At 39.3% G+C, this 20,188-nt stretch overlaps 2 protein-coding genes across 3 annotated transcripts in view; one reads left to right on the top strand and one right to left on the bottom strand.

The window, feature by feature from the left end:
* The window catches only part of eve1 (even-skipped-like1), a 37,109-nt gene extending 28,296 nt beyond the window's left edge, over positions 1 to 8,813 (bottom strand). The window contains exons 1-2 of the mRNA XM_035397457.1: positions 8,809 to 8,813; positions 8,122 to 8,198 (exon numbers count right to left, since the gene is read on the bottom strand). Coding sequence (XP_035253348.1) covers positions 8,122 to 8,198; positions 8,809 to 8,813 — 82 coding nt within the window. The remainder of the gene's footprint in view (positions 1 to 8,121; positions 8,199 to 8,808) is intronic.
* A 4,226-nt stretch (positions 8,814 to 13,039) lies between these two features.
* On the top strand, positions 13,040 to 17,341 carry hoxb10a (homeobox B10a). 2 transcript variants are annotated; one of them, XR_004762968.1, is made up of 3 exons: positions 13,040 to 13,661; positions 15,277 to 15,914; positions 17,247 to 17,341. XR_004762968.1 is itself a non-coding variant. In XM_035397163.1 (2 exons), the coding sequence occupies exons 1-2, from the start codon at positions 13,040 to 13,042 to the stop codon at positions 15,549 to 15,551; spliced, it is 897 nt and encodes a 298-aa protein (XP_035253054.1). In that variant the 3' UTR covers positions 15,552 to 16,580. The 2 variants fall into 2 exon arrangements, 1 of the variants encoding a protein (XP_035253054.1); XM_035397163.1 differs by lacking the exon at positions 17,247 to 17,341 and having other exon boundaries at positions 15,277 to 16,580.
* Positions 17,342 to 20,188: the final 2,847 nt, after the last annotated feature.

Here is a 20,188-nt window from a genome sequence, read left to right as displayed (position 1 = left end):
CCAAATTTTTAGATCATTATCCATCGGATATTTAAAGCAAAATGCAAGTTATTGTGTTGCTATCACGTAATATTGGACATTTAGGTGACCATACCACAAATGAATGGGCATGCTTAATGTAACAAAGTTTTCAACAGCAGCAGATTGGCCACAATTCACGTCAATCAAGCGTACCTCTGCATACCGTCTGTCAGGCAGAAGCCTTAGGGAATGGGATGAAAACGGAAGGAATAAGATGCAGTTTTTTTAATGACATGGCGTTCTACCAGCATGGCCTCTGCGATTGCCTGGTCGATCACGATCAACATATTGGGCACCCCTGCTCTATGGCGACAAGTGGACCCAAACCATGCCAGGAAAATGCCCCCCACAGTGTAACAGAGCCACCGGATCCCCTCACTGTAGGGATCAAGCATTCAGGCTGTACTGTTCTCTTGGTGTTTGCCACACATGCACTTGCCCACTTGTCGAAAATATGGTGAAGGATGACATATCTGACCATGTCACTTTTCTTCCATATCTCTGTATACCAGTGCCTGTGGTTTTTGCACCACTGAACTCTCAAATGTGCATTTGTCTTTGTAATGAGGGGTTTATGAACTACAACACTACTATGATATCCCTCTCTATGTAGTTGTCGATAGACTGATCTTGCTGACATAGTCTGATCACTTCCTGCATTACATTCTCATTCTTACCTGAGGAAGAGCTCCTCTGGTTTTTCCCATATGACACTAATGCACAAGCATCATGGTAACTGAATGTGCACTTTTGACCACAATCTCTGACTCTATTTACTGATGTCTTTCATATAGACCTACAGATGTCACTTTAGTCACTGTTCCTATTGAAACATGAGAGTTGAGTCTTTGTGACTGAAGCTCCTGCCATCCATGCCCCAATAATGAACCCTCTTTCAAAGTCACTTAAATGTTTCCTTGCCATCTTGATCCAAAATTGAGGTCAACTGGGCCTGCTCAGCATTTTTATACATGCCACAGAGCATGATAGGAGTACATACTGTGCTACATACACTCACCGGCCACTTCATTAGGTGACAGCAGTGGCACCCGGTGTGGTCTTCTGCTGCTGTAGCCCATCTGCTTCAAGGTTTGACGTGGTGTGAGTTCAGAGATGCTCCTCTGCATACCTCGATTGTAACGAGTGGTTATTTGAGTTACTGTTTCCTTTCTATCAGCTCGAACCAGTCTGGCCATTCTCTTCTGACCTCTGCCATCAACAAGGCATTTTCGCTCAGAGAACTGCCACTCACTGGATATTTTCTCTTTTTCGGACCATTTTCTGTAAACCCTAGAGATGGTTGTGTGTGAAAATCCCAGTAGATCAGCAGTTTCTGAAATCCTCAAACCAGCCTGTCTGAACTTCAGCAGATCGTCTTGACCATGTCTACATGCCTAAATGCATTGAGTTGCCGCCACGTGATTGGCTGATTAGATATTTGCGTTAACGGGTGCAGTTTGCAGTTGAACAGGTGGACCTAATGAATTGGCCGGTGAGTGTATGTACTATATATATATCCAGCCACCCATTATTTAAATGGTAAATGGTAAATGGACTGCATTTATATAGCGCTTTATCCAAAGCGCTTTACAATTGATGCCTCTCATTCGCCAGAGCAGTTAGGGGTTAGGTGTCTTGCTCAAGGACACTTCGACATGCCCAGGGCGGGGTTTGAACCGGCAACCCTCCGACTGCCAGACAATCGGTCTTACCTCCTGAGCTATGTCGCCCCACACACCATTCACTCACACACTCATACCTATGGCACTCACACACTCATACCTATGGCACACACACCATTCACTCACACACTCATACCTCTGGCACACACACCATTCACTCACACACCCATACCTATGGCACTCACACACCCATACCTATGGCACACACACCATTCACTCACACACTCATACCTATGGCACACACACCATTCACTCACACACTCATACCTATGGCACTCACACACTCATACCTATGGCACACACACCATTCACTCACACACTCATACCTATGGCACACACACCATTCACTCACACACTCATACCTCTGGCACACACACCATTTACTCACACACTCATACCTATGGCACTCACACACTCATACCTATGGCACACACACCATTCACTCACACACTCATACCTATGGCACACACACCATTCACTCACACACTCATACCTCTGGCACACACACCATTTACTCACACACTCATACCTATGGCACACACACCATTCACTCACACACTCATACCTATGGCACTCACACACTCATACCTATGGCACACACACCATTCACTCACACACTCATACCTATGGCACACACACCATTCACTCACACACTCATACCTATGGCACACACACCATTCACTCACACACTCATACCTATGGCACACACACCATTCACTCACACACTCATACCTATGGCACTCACACACTCATACCTATGGCAATTTAGACTCTCTAATAAAAAATACATAGAATACACAAATGTGACTGGATGTACTGATTTACTCAGTATTAGTGGAATATAGAAAATAGAAATACACCAAGCTTTAAGTTCTCAACACATTTATTTTCCAAGAAGTGCCATATTTCAATGTTCTTCAGTTTCTTTAAGGGCCAACATATTCTCTGATTGTGGCCTTCTGTGGCAAAGTTGTACCCAATAACCAACAAAAATGCAGTAACATTGAACTACTGCTTCAAAAATGACAGTCACTCGTACCAGTACCCCTTTTGTCACACAAAGCTTATGAATTTTATTTTGACCACAAAGTGAGCACGTAGCCGCATTGAAGTCATTATTACAATTATGATTACGATCCATTCTAACACTCCAAATCAATGCAGTTGAAAGGCTAACTTAAAATTGATGCATCTACGCATTTATGCACACACATACAGGGCACTCCATAATGTTTGGGACAACAACTTTTTTTTTCTTGATTTACCTCTGGCCTCCACAAGTTTTGATTTGTAATAAACAATGCACATGTGGTGAGAGTGCAGATTCTCAGATTTCATTAAAGAACATTTTCATTTTGGTTTCACAAAATAGAAACTACAGCGGTTGTTATACATAGTGCCCTCTATTTCAGGGCACTATAATGTTTGGGACAAATGGCATCATGAGTGTTTCTGATTAGTCAGGTGTGTTCAATTGCTTCCTTGGTGCATGTATGAGAGCGCTTTCAGTGTCTAGTCTTTATTACAGGCTTTTGATTGCCTTTGGAGTCTGTTATTGGCATTTGTCTAAATGAGGACCAGAATTGTACCAATGAAAGTTAAGGAAGCCTTTATGAGGCTGAGAAATAAGAAAAAACAGTCTGAGATATAGGCCAAACCTCACGATTATCAAAATCAACTGTTTGGAACATCATTCAGAAGAAAGAGAGCACTGATGAGCTCAGCAATGGCAAAGGGGCTAGTAGGCTAAGGAGGAACTCTACAGTTTACTGAAGAATTCTCACCATAATGAAGAAAATCCCCCAAACACCTGTCCGACAGATCAGAAACACTCTTCACAAGGTAGACGTATATGTGTATATGGTCACTGCTGATTGCTGCAGCAGAATGAATTCTGCAGTGTACAGATGCACCTGCTCAAGTTTAGCCTGATGCCTCCAAACTCACTGCACAGTGCTCCATCCTACCGCAAGACAATGATTCCAAACATACTGCTAAAGAAACAAAGGAGTTCTTCAAAGCCAAAAACTGGAAAATTCTTGATTGGCCAAGTCATTCACCTGATCTGAGTACAACTGAATATGTGTTTCATAAGCTGAAGAGAAAACTCAGAAACGAGCAGGACCTAAAGATGGCTGCAGTACAGGCCTGGCAGAACATCACCAGAGAAGATACTCAGCACCTGGTGATGTCTGTGGGTCACAGACTTCAAGCTGTCACTGCATGCAAAGCTTGTGCGACAATGTACTAAACATGACTACTTTAGTTTACATAACATAACCTTCAAGAGGGCCCACATCACCCCGCTACTGAAGAAGCCCACACTAGATCCTTCAGTCATCCAGAACTACCGCCCAGTATCTCTCCTCCCTTTTCTATCCAAAACACTTGAACGTGCTGCATCTAATCAACTCTCTGCTTTCTTCTCTCAGAATAACTTGCTTGACCCCCACCAGTCTGGCTTCAGGCCTGGCCACTCGATAGAGACTGCACTCCTCTCGGTCAGTGAGTCACTCCATGCCGCACGAGCAGCCTCCCTCTCCTCTGTCCTGATTCTTCTAGACCTCTCCGCTGCATTCGACACTGTGGAGCACTCCATCCTCCTGTCCTCCCTGGCAGCAACAGGGATCTGCAGCACAGTCCTTGACTGGATTGAGTCTTACCTCTCTGACCGTTCCTTCCAGGTTGCCTGGGCGGGTAAAGTATTGCCGCCCCATCCCCTCGCCACCGGAGTTCCCCAGGGCTCAGTCCTCAGTCCCCTTCTCTTCTCCTTATACGCCAGATCCCTTGGCCCTGTAAGCTCTGCCCATGGCTTGTCCTATCACTGTTATGCCAACGACACACAACTCTTTCTCTCCTTCTCCCCATCGGACACACAGGTCCCTGCCCGCATCTCCGCTTGCCTGAGGGACATCCAGAGCTGGATGGACAATCACCACCTGAAGCTCAACCCGGGAAAGACGGAGCTAATCTTTATTCCTGCTCTAACCTCTCCCCTCCTCGATTTTTCCATTTCCCTTGGGGACACCTTAGTGACATCATCACCCTGTGCCAAGAATCTTGGAGTGGTGATGGACAACAGGTTGTCCCTCTCCAAGAACATTGCAGCGGTAAGCCGGGCGTGCAGATTTTTCCTGTATAACATCCGGAGAATCCGCCCCTTTCTCACCACCTACTCAACCCAGCTCCTGGTCCAAGCAATGGTACTATCCCGCCTGGACTACTGCAACTCTCTTCTGGCTGGACTACCGGCATCTGCCATCAGACCCCTGCAACTCATTCAGAATGCTGCAGCTCATCTGGCCTTCAATCTCCCCAGACACTCCCACGTCACTCCCCTGCTTAGTTAATGCACCTGTTTTAACTACTGCTTGTATATTTGCATAGACTGCAAATATACAATGTATATTTGCAGTCTATGCATGTTGCTGTTCTCGTTTGTGTTAGTGTTAATCAGTTTAACCTTCAGGGTCCAAGTTGAACTATGCGGTTGTTCCCTGCACTTGGACTGGTACTTCTCTCTAGGGTTTTCGACATACTTATTCCTGGTTATGGTTATACACTTTGTTGTACTTCGCTGTGGATAAGAGCGTCTGCCAAATGCCTGTAATGTAATGTAATGTAACATAACATTAATATGCTCCTGACATTATAGTGCCCTGAAATGAGGGACTATGTATATATAAACAGTACTGTAATTTATACATGGTGAAACCAAAGTGTATGAATACCCTTAGATAAAAGCAAAGAGTGCAGCTGAACCACATGTGAATTGTTTGATTACACATGAGAAATTGTGGAATACAGAGACAAATCAAGAAAATAATATGTCTTTGGCCCAGACATTATGAAGCTCATTATATAAACTGTAACTTTTTGCATTGGCGTGGAACAGACAGAATATTAGTTTCTGCTTTGCATTTGGTGCTAATACACAAGTGTGCTATCGCCGCCAACCACCAAAGCAGCCCCTCCCTTAGGCCATATAGGCGAGCGCCTAGGGCTCGAGTGTGGTTAATGGCCCCCGTGTGGTGTTATTTGAGTTTTCATATTTATTATTTATAATTTTTGGGCCATTTTCATGACCTCACCCAGGCCCCAACAGACTCACAATCTGGCTCTGTGTTCCAGTATTTCAAAAAAAAAAAAATTAACATAAAAAAAGTTATAAAAACACTTGATTACTAATGAAATGAGTGCAGAATTTTATCTAGACAGTGGCTAGTGCCATTTTCAGTGATGATTTATCATCATAATATTCAACAATATCTGGTCCTGAATGTGTGGTCAGAAATGGGTAGTAGAAAAGTATAGACTAAGCATTATGAAAAGCTCCGATATGATATAAAGGCTAACAGTCGCTTTGGAAAAGACTTGTTGTGGTTGCTTTAAGTAAGGAAATTCCCAGAGAAAGATGTAGAGAGGAACCATCACCCCCTTCTCGCGCTGGCTTCCTAAATGGTGTTGCATCGCCACCTGGTGTTCACAATTTAGCATTACGTCCTGGGCAGCAGTCAAGAGACGATATGCAAATCCCAGCAATTCGTTCCTTCGCCATTTTAAAGCGAAAGACCCATGGGAAATACTACTCGACTCTTTCACAGTGACGCAACAGTACATGTACTATTTACAGCGAGCGTTTTCTGTCTGCAGCCTCTGTTTAGAATGCGCGGGGCCGTTGCCTATTAACGGCTGTTAATCAGGATTAAAATAAAAACGGAAAATTATAATTTCTTGTTAACCGAAAATAGTCGCCGATGTGCACATGAGAATTATACATACTAAATGAACACACGACACTAAATTATGGAGACAGTTTTTCGTATAACTCCACAAATCAGCGCCAATTTGCACCTGAATAAACTGTGGCAGGTTAAAGTGTTTGATGTTTGTCTGTCTGTTTGGAGCACTAGGCTACTAGCGCCTTCTATGCCATAGCTTCCAGACTCGACAGTAAGCAGACGATAACTGGGTTTTCACCATTGTCTAGAGGCTATAGGTTTTTCGGCTCCTTGCTCTGTTATTTGTAGATTTCATCTAATGCAGTTTACCGAATACACTCAGGAGATACAACGCAGCCGCATCATCGTAATCTTCATTTTGCAACCTAATTATTGGCTTGATTTAAAAGGGAAACCCATGTGAAATTAATTATTAGTTTTTTTTTCTCAATCTTGAGGTGCAACATGCACTACGAACGGGCGACATTAAAATAACGTTTCAGGGTATTTCCATTACGAAACTACGATTATTAAAATACTGAGATTAGGCTACAAAAATTCTATGCAACGTTATCACAGACTGCAATTTAAATAATTGAGAATTATATCTTAACAGAGTGTTTGACCTTACTCAAAGTATACATAGTTAAAACCCTTCTTATATAGACAATGTTTTGTCTGTAATTATATAGAATATCTGAAGTAGATACTGAACCTGCAGAACTTTGCAGAACGTTGCTGCTCTTTACTACGAAAAGCGCAACAATAGGCTAACCTATAGTCCTCATAATTAAATGAGGTGAAACAAAAACAACAACAATAGCCCAAACTAATAATAATTATAATTAAGAAAACGAATGACAATAATAAGTATTATAAGTGTAACTAGTTGTGAGTTACTACACTTTGACAAAGATGCTACACTTTGACAAAGAAGGCGAGAATCGAACCTAAATTCCACTATAGATTGATGAAAAATACTTGAATGATCTATTTCAATTTGGGATGTTCCAGTGGGAATGATATGCGGCTTTCTTGGTGCCAGCGTTCGTCCGAAGAAAAGTGGAGGCAAAGCTATCTCTAGAAAACATTTACGAAATGGCAAAAATAATTATTTAAAAAAAAAAAAAAAAAAAACAACAACATTTGAACATCGCATTTCTCACAGATAGGGAACATTTTGTTGAACATGAAGCCTGCAGTTATGAAACCCTAAACCAACCATATTTTTACAATTGTCTGAAACATCATCAGAATTATTTTAGAAAAATTGGGACTAAAATGATTTTTAAAAAGCACACAACAGACACATATATATATATATGTGTGTGTGTGTGTGTGTGTTCGTAACGCCTATATTAGGTATACATTATACATTATTTTAATTTATGATGCTCTGGGCGGACAAAAGTGGAATTGTCCTGCGCGTTCACTAAAATACTCAACATATTTCCAGTGTCAAATGTGTGTGGAGTGACACACATCACGCATATGAATGCGAACTTGTAATTGTTCACAGAACTTGCATGATGATTCGTTCCGTGTGTGCTGGCCGAGAATGCAGCTGAACTAAGACAGTCTGTTGAACTAGACCCTTACTCGTTTGCATTGAGCGCGGACAGCTAACAGGAACGTCTACAGAGTCTAAGGTGTACTGTAGCCTACCTCTGGACTCCAATGCTAATTTTTCTGCTTACCTTTTGTCTGTACGGCGCTACGACTGCCTAATTTGGTCTCTTTTGGGGATGAACTCCTGATCAAGGACGAGCAGTTGCTTGTTTACACATAGGCAGGTGAGTTGTTTTTTTTCGCAGTATCAAACACTACGTCCACCGCAACCTTTTTAGTTTTTTACTATCAAAGAGGTAGATTTGCAAACGGAACTCAAGAGATATTTTTTTTGTATTTGCTCACTAGGTTCTGGGCGGGCGGAATTTTGAAAATATTGCAGTTTGATTGGTTACTGAAACGAGTGGCATTTCCTTCCTAGTGCGTTCAAGGACGGAAGCCGAGTCTGTTCTCGTTCACGTTCGTGCACTTTTGTTATTTTAGCCAGGCCGCTATGCGGGAAAAATGTTATTTTACACCAAACATGGCTTTTCGACCAAAGTTATATTTTCCTAGATGGAGTAACTGCAACGACTGTAACTGTATTATCCTGCATTACCCTGATATTGAAATGAAAATCGCGACGTTTTACTCGAGGCGCTGTAATCAGAGCGAAGGAAACGCAGCACAATAAAACGTCTGTCTGGACGAGCTATTTCAGTGAAACAAAAGAAACCACTGAGCTGGAAAAAGAAACGTATACGGTCTGCAAGTAACTAAACACGTAGATTCAAAGATTCCCATCTGTGAGGGTAATGCGCGAAGCTCATACTGACACCATTATCTGTTTTAATTATTTTCATTTGTGCGCCAGTATGTTTATTTGTCCAAGTACACCGAGTATCTGCAACATATTTGATCACGATAGGTCATCGGATCTCCTCGGGCAGTGCCCAGTCGACTTATTATTTTAAATACTAAAAGCTTTGGCTATAACCTGTAGGTTTCTGGTCCACAGTAAAATGTCCAGTGTTAATTAAACTCTCAACAGATAACATTTGTCCCACATGTTGAATTAACACCGTTAGAGTTGAATTAACACCGGACATTTTACTGTGTAGCTAACTAAATATGCTATGCATGGTTTTAGCCTATTCTATGCATAATTCAATAACAATTCGTTGCAGCTCTGTCAAAAACTAAATGGAAGAGAGGGAAAAATAACAAATAATTATTCGGTTTTTACTTATGAACCATTTTTCCTTTACATAAAAAACATGTCACGTCTGGTCTGTGCAACTACTCAATCTTTCATCCTCAACGTTATAGAAAACCTCACACTGATCGAAGTATCTGAACCCTCATAAAATCCCTTAAAAATAGAAATTAGCTGTCTAGATGTTGCATAATAATCCATATCGGTGTTTTTGGGGAAAGGGGCTAAATTTGTATATTATTACTTTCCAAACAACGGCCTCCTGTTTTAATTGCCCAAAATTACACCGTTATACGGGCAATACGTAAAATTTCCGTCTGCCATACAATTAACTGGACGGGTCGAATCTAATATTGGCTTGGATTTAATTATGCTTGTCTTTAATTTTGCCTTGTAATACATACATTGAAATAACTCACTATTAAGCCTCTGAAGAAAAAAAAAAAAACGTCAAATTCAAGGGCGAAATAATTTTCAGAAACCAATATTTGAATGCAACGTATAGGCCATAAAGAACATGAGACATTACCACACTGAAAATAAATAAAGGTTAGCCTAGAATTCAAGCCAAGAAAAGTTTGTACATATTGCTTGGTCGTGGTGCCCGTAGTATCGTTTCATGATTTTACTGCCGACCAAAACTTAACCATCAATAGGCTATGGCATCAGATACATTTGGACAGATCGAATATTAATTCCAATACGAGATGTCATGTTTTCGGAATATCCACTTAACTTCCAAAATGGGGAGTTTTCAATCTTCGTGAAATGAGAAGCCGTGATACATGACAGTGCTTTTGGATAAACTGCTTGCTTACTTGATGTATGCATACAGTCGTCTGTTCATAATAAGAACCCAGCATTAGAAAAACATAAATGAATATATTGCACGAAAATGTTGTCGGAATGCATCGACAAGCTATAATATTTTACATATTATGTGTTTTACACCTGGTGTATAATATGGTGTTTCATCAGTGTTACAATAGTACTGTTTATCTTTGTGCTACGTGTTGTGAGTAGCTTTTCCGTCTTATGTACCTGTAAGAATGTGTTCATACAAATGGGCAGTTATTAATGCGTAGACTGCTGAGAAACATACAGCACATGGACTTTATCATTAAAATAAACGCATTGAAACATATTTTTGTTGATTATAATATTCGCCTCTGTGTTTTAAGGTCAGTAGGCACACAATATGATAGACACTGTACCCAAAACGGAATAGTCTTACTTTATGAAAGTTAAGTCAACGATTATAATTGACTTAAATGTGACAAGGTTATCCTTACAAGATGGCCCACATCCATATAAACAACATGAAAAATGTTGATAAAATAAGATTTACTTAATTTATTCGATTCTTTATTAAGGCCTGGTTTCCCTTTGAATATAAGGATACTGACATTACAATTATTAAAAGAAATAAGAACCTAATTAAGTTGAATCTCACAAATTCAACACTTCGAAGGTTCTAGAATTCTCCCCACGTGTACAAAACCTGCCTGTACTGCGTTGCTATCGCTACCGATCTGCCTTAATATGGTTGTTTTCAGTCTCTAATACGCACCGTAACGTTCCTTTAGAACTTTAGCGACATCTAGAGGTGAACGAGTCACATTTTGGCGCATTCTAAAAGCCTTTTGTTTTATTTAGCATCATAATACAAAGAAACTATTTGATCGTTGTGTATGTTTTCTTTCCCCGTGTTTTCTTCGTGTTTGCATGTCTCTATTTGGTGCTATTGGTGAATTTATAATTGAGGCGAGGTAATCGTAGCAGCAAATATTGTCCTGTGGACCAAGTTGAAGTTAGATTATTTCGGCAATAAAGCAGCTAGTAATGCATCCTTTATCGCATAATAAAGATATGGACACGTTGTGGTTTATTGGCGACAGTTTGGTAGATAATTCTCGTATTTTGTTTCTACTGACTGAATGAATAGTTCAGACAAGACTGTTCCAGATAAGATTTAAATAGTTGATTTGATGGAGCATTTAGATTTGTCCCATTGTGCAGAATAAATTTTGTGCCCATGGCAGATAGTTTTGGTTATTATCTGTTATCAGCGATAAATAATGCAGTTTGCTATGCAGGCAGTTGTGTACACAACCCGTTTTGCAGCTTACGATTTAACTTTTCACAACCACTCCTGACTCTTCAGAAATTTAAGGCGGGAATGTTAATTTTGTTTCTTTGGAATTTGGTAATTATTTTTAAGACACGAACACAAAACATGTTAAAGCAAAATATTGTGCACAACAGAATAATAGTGATGGTAATGTCTTTTGATGATATTTCATAAATCATCTTCTTTTCCGTCAAAACAGGCCATGATTTCAGGTTTCTAATTATAGCAAAGTATTATATTTTTTAAAAAGTGTGCATTCCTTGTGGTTTCAGTCTCCAAGCTGAAAACATAGCTGGAGCGGCTATGTGTGGGACCCAGAATGCTTTGATAAGTTTTTGATATAGGCCTATTTTTGTGGCGATGTATTAAAAGCATAACTCGTAGTTACATGTCGATTAGTTGTCCAAAACGGCGTGACTTGTTCGCAAGCTCTAGTTTTACTTGGTGCAAGTATTTGTATTTGTAAATTATTAAAATTTTAACCCTTTAGACTTGAATATTATGTCCCTAATACAATGTCCCTTTAAAGAGGCACAAGTTCGAATAAATAGATGATAAATTGTTTTCTAGAGATAAAATGTTTGATCATTGGTTCTTCTTCGCCAGAAATCTGCGCATATTAGCTTCATTTGCATGTTTATTTTCACTTAACTGTGCGAAGACTTGGCTCTGATAAAATAAATTGAAATACACAAAACAACAACAATAATTAATCAGTAGTTTCATAGGTTATTTACTGAGCTGTCGATTGCAAGTATAATATAAATGCAGCCATTGCTGCATTTGAAACAAGCCATAGAGCACGCAGTTTGCAATATTAGCTGACATTTTTGAATATTATTGTTATTTTTTGGGTAAACCCAAAAACAAACGGTTTGCAGTTAGTAAATTCACATTGTTTTACATTCGGTACAATATGACGTGTCGTATAATTTCAAACAATTAACATTACAATTTAATAAATAAATAAATAAATAAATAAAACATACAATTTAAAGACAATCACCTGGGGGGGGGGGGGGGGGGGGCAAACAAAAAGGGCCCTTGAGCGCATCAACAGACAGAGGCTATACATATAACTTCTAAATATATCGGTCATGGAGCACTGCAAAGAGCATATTCATCTGAATGCGTTTATTTTGATTACAGTTGGCTTTGCATAGCCTTATAAACCGCGGGAATCTTTAAACAGCTATAAGAATGTGGCCGGGTGATGGTCTAAATAGTTTTGGTAAATATATCTGGCTAAGGAACTCCGTATCCCTGGGTTTTCTTCAACGTATTTTTTTTCCCAAGGCGGGATATAGTAATAGTGTTGGAGGGGTTATGAGAATAAATATGACATCTGCAACCCATTATAAAAATCAATTAAACGCGAGGGTATGATCCGGAGACGCTGCGTCCTGAATTAAAGTAGCACTGCAAGGGGAGGAGTCTTTTTGTAACCAAAGTCCTATTGGCCCCCTCACAGGAAGCAGCTTGCAAACGGTTGTCTATTTGAAAAGCTGATTGTGAAGGACTCAGTTTGCCTTTGCCAAAATATTTCCCAGCAATGTCATGCTCTGAAAGATCCGTTTTCACGGCGTTTTCTGTTAACTCTTTAATAATCGGCGATCAAAAGGAGCTCTCCGACGCCACCTATCAGCTCGGCAATTCTGAAGAGCACTGCCATGTCCAAAATACCTGGGGGTCTGTTCCAAATGAAACCATACCCGGGGAAATGAACCAGCTCCAGCAATCACCGCAGCAGGAAGGCATGGCTTTGCTTCGACATGAATTCCACCAGGGATTAGTAAATTGGGGAGAACCGCGCTTGAGTCCCGGCCGGGTGCAGCAGGTCAGCGCGTGCCCTCTCAGCGCGCTAAACAGGAAAGACGATTCCTCCTACTTCACATTGGACTCGGACAAGCCTTCTAATAAACCACTAGCGGACGCTTCCGCCTTCACCAGACTAATGACAGACAGTGGTTCCGTGGGCATCGGCGCTGGTCCCATTCAGAGCTACTTCGGTGCAGAACAGCAATCCTACTCTGGGCCGAAACTCCCCCATCACAGGAGCCAGGACGTGTCCTCGGTCTGTCTCCCGAACGCGTCTCATTCAGATACCCGACAGCTGTACAACCTGAGCTTCCCAGTCAAGCCTTGCCTTGATAAAAAGCTCGTTGACGATGACTTAGAGGTCTGCAACACCGTGTGTCCAACCCAGAGGAACAATACTACGATCATCCTCACCCTCAACAACAATCACAACAACGAGGAAGAAGCAGAGCTAGGTTTACGGCGAGAACAGCCCCTCTCAGACTGTCCCGACGGCAATAAAACTCACAGACAGCAGACGCAAGGTGGGTAAATAGAAACGTCCTGAAAGAGATAAAACGGAATCATTGGCAACAGCAACCCAGAACACGATTCTTTTCGGCTGAAACAAGGTGATTTTATAAAGGCTATAAATGACCCTTCCTGGTAGAACAAAAAGGGTACCACGGGGTTCAAAATTAATTTATTGCACGGAATAGCTCTGGCTAGACTAAATTGCACTCCCTTTACAGAGCGCTTTGGAACATCAAAACAACGGAAGGCTCTTTGTGCAGTGGCTGTTAGAGAAGAGCAGGTATGCAATTAAATTGAGAACAGGTTTAGAAAAGGGGTAGGCTTTATCTTCGAGTTACATCTGCAGAAATGAAAGGGAACCTATAAGTTGCCGATATTCAGTGGTACAGACTAATGCTGTCAAATCGATTAGATGATTAAAATCGTTAGCTCCAAAGAGAAGAGCGATGGGGAAAATTCATTCAGATAATTTAAATGTTATATAAATTTGATTAACCTTTTTCTCACATTACATCTGTGTGAACTGTTGACGTTTATTTTAATGAAAGACGCTGGTCTGCTTTTCTCATTCTGCAAGATTCCGCATGTGCCAGTTCTTGACAGTATTTACGTTTTCCAGATGCAACGTCGGTTTTAAATTTTATACCTGAGACTATTTTCCGATCATTTGGCGTAACCACCTATATTACAAAATATGTATGATACATCTTCAGACATTCTACGGCTATAATCTAGATGTGTGTGTGTGTGTGTCTTGTGTGTTAAGGTTAGACAATTAATGGCATTGCATTATTTTAGAAGGGATCTTAAAACGGTCAGGATATGAAGCCTATTGCATATTATGTGCACGCCTCTTGATCACTAGTTGTTTTTCAATGGTATACTGCCAAAATAATACGTGATCAAGAAAAGATATGTTCAAACAAATATTTACAAACTGAAAATTCACATCCATTCACTGATTTGTTGAGTTATGAACCTAACGTAATAATTCTAGTTTATCACACATGTAAACCCCCCACCACACACACAGAGACTGAATAATAGTTGTTAAGGCAATACTGCAGTTGAACATAACGTTTAACAAACCGTTTCTCACATGCAGTTTGTAATGTTCAGTTGTTCAAAATATTTTATGGCATATTCAATCATTCAATCAAGATTTGTCGTTAACTGTGCGTTACAGTTTTTGTGATCGTTAAACTCGCCAGAATGTGTTTGTGAAGAAAAAAAATCTTGCTTTTTTGTTAGTCAAAGTAAAAGACAGATGTTTATAGAATCCAGGCCATAGTTTTCGATTTGGTTATTTTACAAAGTCATGGAGGAAATTTATGTCGACTAAAGTACTTCCGATACAGATATACCTTTGATGGTTTAACGTAATGTGTTCCCTGGTCTCCCTATATGGAAGTGAGTGTCCTTAGCTTAATGAGAAGAAGCAGAGGCCTGCCCGACTATACCAGGAACATGGTGTATACAGAAAACCTGCCCATCAGACATGAATAGCTGTACAGAAGTTTGCACGACTTCTGGAAATCTTTTTTCTGTCGGAGTGCTAGCCAAGGATAGCAATTACATGTTTCGTCTTAAAATTCTAACGCATGATGCGCTTTTTTCATTTGGCAGAGGAAAGGAAATTGGAGAACGCCCCAAGCGGATGGTTGTCAGCGAAAGCAGGAAGGAAAAAACGGTGCCCTTACACCAAACACCAAACGCTAGAACTGGAGAAGGAATTCCTCTTTAACATGTACCTGACTCGAGAGCGCCGCCTAGAGATCAGCCACAGCGTCAATCTCAGCGACCGTCAGGTCAAAATCTGGTTCCAGAATCGCCGGATGAAACTTAAAAAAATGAGAAGAGAGCACAGGACCCTGGGCGCGAGTGCACATTACTCCATGTGACACAATTCTGTCAGATAAAGAATTCTAATTCGCGCGACACAAAAATATACAAAAATAAATAAATGCAAAGCCAAGATGGTTAAAACGGAAAATATGGATAATATTAAAACAAATGTCCTACCATGAAGAACACAGAATATCCTTGCATACGGGCCTACATGTTTATGACAAAAAGACATAGTCTTCGCTACGTTTCTCCAGAGCCACGTGTGCCCCGCAACACAAAATACAAACCCCTTCTGGTTCATTTGTATTCAAAACACCCCTTTTTTGTCATTTTTATGTTTTTCTGTCGTTTACTTAGTTTCAGTGGACATCTGAAAGATATTTCGTTGTGGTCTGGAGGTGCGTTGTTTACAACTCGTGAGTATGAAAATACAGACTAATGCCTGTTTTCCATTAATTAGCCTGTAAAAGATCACTTCATTTCTTTATGTTCACGCTATTTTATTAATTTCAGGTACTAGTGATATTAAAGGGATACTTATAAAATGTCAATAAATTAAAATGTTCTGAAATGCTTACCAATATAAGCACAGTGTAGTATCGGGGTGAATGAACCAGTAATGCTGGTTTGAGAACGTAGCCTATGCAGGCCATACTGAAAATGCTGGCAAGTTCATTGCACGAAAGGAGTTCTGTGAATTCAAAATGCGGATGAATGTACTATAATGTTTATAACCAGACGGCTTATTGTATTTTGCGTTTTGGGTACTTTAATCACTGTAATTTCTATAGATAAATGTTCTTTCTATGTAATAACCAGTCGTTGTGCTGGGTATAATGTGCTGAAGGATAATCTTTCCCGATTCGAATATTTATTATTGCGTACATGTTTAAATGGTTTCTAGAGATCTGACATATCTAGCATATTTGTTTCTAAGGAATTTGACTTGCGGAATTTAATATCAGTGATAGACCTCTTAATATAATGCTTTAGTAAGGACGATTCATGACACTGGGGAACTGTAGTGTGAGCCAGTGGGCGTAGGCCTATATCACTAATTCTGTGGAATGTGTCTTGGGACTCAGTGCTGTTTGTTCCAATAAAGTTGGGTTAAATTATTATTAATAATAATAATAATAATAATAATAATAATAATAATAATAATAATAATAATAATAATAATAAATAATTATAATAACAATGAGGAGGAGGCAAATTCGTCAACCCAATGTTAAAATGGCGACTGTTTTTACACTCCAATATTTGAACATTGTGTTTAACTTTGAAAATGTTATAAGCCGGCTGATTTAATGGTCTGTATGTAGGCCCTACTGGTTTTTACGAAAGATAGAGAGGGGCGAATACAGTCTGAACAAGTTGAAGAAATATTAGTCAACATTTGAAAATATTTAAACAAAATGATCAAACATACATGGGCAGCATTATATTATATGTGTGATCATACAATATAGGACAATAGGACCGTGCACGATACAGTACACGCATGGTCTGCAATGCCAAAGTATTCCACGCATAACAGAAATTCCTCCTATGCGATGTGTGTGTGTGTGTGTGTGTGTGTGTGTGTGTGTGTGTGTGTGTGTGTGTGTGATATAGCGTGTAGTTAGCCAAATATTGCTTTCTGTTCTCATGTGATGTATTTACATTTTAGAATTTCATTAGGAACGAGTGTGGCTACACTTTCCTTAGGTTGAATGTATAATTCCTACTCTTTTGTCTGCCTGTAGGTTTGTATTGTTTGAACCGCCATGATGAGACTGCACCATTTTAAACGTCACCGATTGGATGAGACTCTCCATAAAATTAAAGTATTTTAAATTTGTGGCTTGTAGCATCTGATAAAATAAGTATGTATCTGTAAAATACATTTTGGCAGTAGGCTATTTTAACTACAGCACCATCGCCTTCTGAAAGCGTCAATGCAGCATTTGCTTGCGTAATTGCAGTTCGATACAGTTAAATTGACTGTTTTAGAAATTGCTTGAAATATTCGGATGTTTGTTTAAATATTTTTCACTCCAGCACTTTAATCAGCAGGCAAATTTGTTCACCAGACCTTGCACATCCCTTATAATCATCTTAAGGGTTAAAGTCACGTATTCCGGCGAAATTTAATTATGTCTGCATTGTAACCTAGCAACGGTGTCGCTGGACTGACGCTGGAGGCATCTCAGATGTTATTATGGAGGTTTGTCCAATGGCTATGCTGCAACATCAAAGTTCCTGCAACTTCTCGGCTTTGAACCGAAGAAGGATCATACTGTTGTGTGATTTAGGTAGTTTCGAGTTGTTGGGCTGCAAGTTTAATATCACAGGAACCTGAAACTGCCTGAATCACGCCAGCAGTGCACCCGGAGCAACGGACTCTAAAACTCCAATGTGAAGAAATGAGAGTTTTATTTTTCATCGGAGGGATGAATCTGCCATTTTATGGAAATAACACTGAATGAAGTAACATTTCAGGCTTTCAAATACATGCAAATGGTGAACTTTTCCATTTCGTGTGGCATATCATTTGTACGAAGCTTTTGGAGATTTGAAATACTGCATGCAAAGATTTTAATTGATGTTCCCTGAATGCACTTGGGGTATGATGAGCATCCATTTTGCTATCATCGGGCGTATTGAAGCACAGCATATAATAACATTAATAACAGATAATAAATCAACACCTAGAAAACATGGCACCGACTTACTTTCATTTTCAGTGTATCTTTCACGACCCATTGGGGAATAATACAATAAAACGTGTTCCATTTCCTAACACAAATACACCAAGCAGTCTCTACACACGCTAGGAATGACATACCTGTCAATGTACAGGACTAAATTTAAATAGAATTGCGTGGTCTTGACGTGCATGTTTTGAAATATTTGCCAATGAAACATTAAAGAGACAGCAACCTTTCAAAATAATATTTAGTTTATTTTGAGTGCACATTATTGATTAGCGGTAAAGCAGCAACAAACAAAAATGATAACGAAATAAAGTGGTTTATGCAATTATTATTATATGTATTATTTGTACTTTGTGTTCTGCACATTGGTGACAATTTGTATTGTTATTTGCTATACAGTAGTTATTACTAAGATTGTACTTCTAAAAAAAGGCAAAACGGAAGCATCAGTCTATTACTGTAATCTTTTAAAAATAAAGCCAGTTAAGAATATATAAACAAAGAACTCAAGTGGATAATTGTGGAATGAATGCCACACATACATAACTAAACAAACGAATAGGAACATATAGGCTATCTTTTTATACATTCGCTGAATCATAATTTTCTTGACATTTCTCGAATTGCTTCAATCCGCAAAAAAGATGAAATGCTATATATTAAGCATAAAGTCACGGGTGTTCTCAATACTTTTAGCGATGGTCTCACACTGCGGCGCTCGCCAGGTTATCGGGCTGATATTGCCGTCCTTATACCGCACAAAATAGACGGTAGAGCTTGACTGAACATTTGTATATTTACGCTTCAGTCAGAAAACATGAATAAGCTAAAACGTCACATTGCTATTTAAAATGATGATGATGGTTATGATTATTTGTAGTACTATTTAAAATGATGATGATGATTGGTTATTATTATTATTATTATTATTATTAGTAGTAGTAGTAGTAGTAGTAGTAGTAATAGTCGGAGTAAAATTTTAGTCAAATATTGTATTATTATTATTATTATTATTATTATTATTATTATTATTATTATGATTATTATTATTATTATTATTTAAGTAGTGAGGGTAGTATATTTCCAGATCTATTACTCGCTCCTGCTATAAAAAAAAGTGTACATTTTTTTTAAAATGTAACTAATAAAGACACTACAACACCATAACAGCATCCGAGATTTTAACTTGAATTATTTTGGCATAGCGAAATTTACACAGTATGAATTATAACTAACATGTATTCTTCGGATTGCAATTATGCAAAACATTGAAATCTTTGTTAAAATCTTTTCTGGCGAAATGACCAGAATGCCCAGTCCCCGTCGAGGAAAACAGTCTGCGCTGACCTTCCAGCGCAGGCCAAAGGTCAATACGCTGCACTTAAGATAGGTTACATCTTCACCATCCATATGGATAGCTGACTTTTTTCGTGTCTTTTTTCGGTGTAATATGGTTCATAGCAAACAAACCACTTTCAATATTATCACGGTCGTTTTAAATATGCACAGGTAATACATAAACCCATGTCTAAGTAATCATTGTCAACATTTGTTTACCACAAGAGGTGTCCATTACTGCTCTTTCCTGTTACACACACACACACACACTCTCTCTCTCTCTCTCTCACACACACACACACACACACACACACACACACAACACACACGCGCGCACACACACGCAGGCGGATGGATCACGGATATTTTCCCCTGAAATAAGTTAAATGATATTGGGGAAGCTATTTGAACATACGGTTCGATTCTAAGTAGATATTGGTTGACTAAACATTTATATCACGGAAACCAGAATATAACAAGAATACTACACGAAATAAAAGCAGAACGTACGTATATGCATATGTATATTGTACATAACAAGAGAAAGAGAATATATATAACCTAATACATAAAACTGAAAAATACAGGAATGATACCACATTATTTTCTTTTCAGTTTGAGAAAACAAAGGAGCTAGACAGAACGACAGACTA

This window comes from Anguilla anguilla, chromosome 17, assembly GCF_013347855.1.
Source record: "Anguilla anguilla isolate fAngAng1 chromosome 17, fAngAng1.pri, whole genome shotgun sequence".
Classification (NCBI taxonomy): Eukaryota; Metazoa; Chordata; class Actinopteri; order Anguilliformes; family Anguillidae; genus Anguilla; species Anguilla anguilla.
This window is presented reverse-complemented; position numbering and strand designations above follow the sequence as displayed.

Excerpts from the sequence above, each read along its gene's own strand:
- hoxb10a (XM_035397163.1), top strand. The coding sequence starts at position 13,040 with ATGAACCAGCTCCAGCAATCACCGCAGCAGGAAGGCATGGCTTTGCTT. Across the intron at positions 13,662-15,276 it reads TCACAGACAGCAGACGCAAG|AGGAAAGGAAATTGGAGAAC; the intron begins GTGGGTAAATAG and ends TTCATTTGGCAG.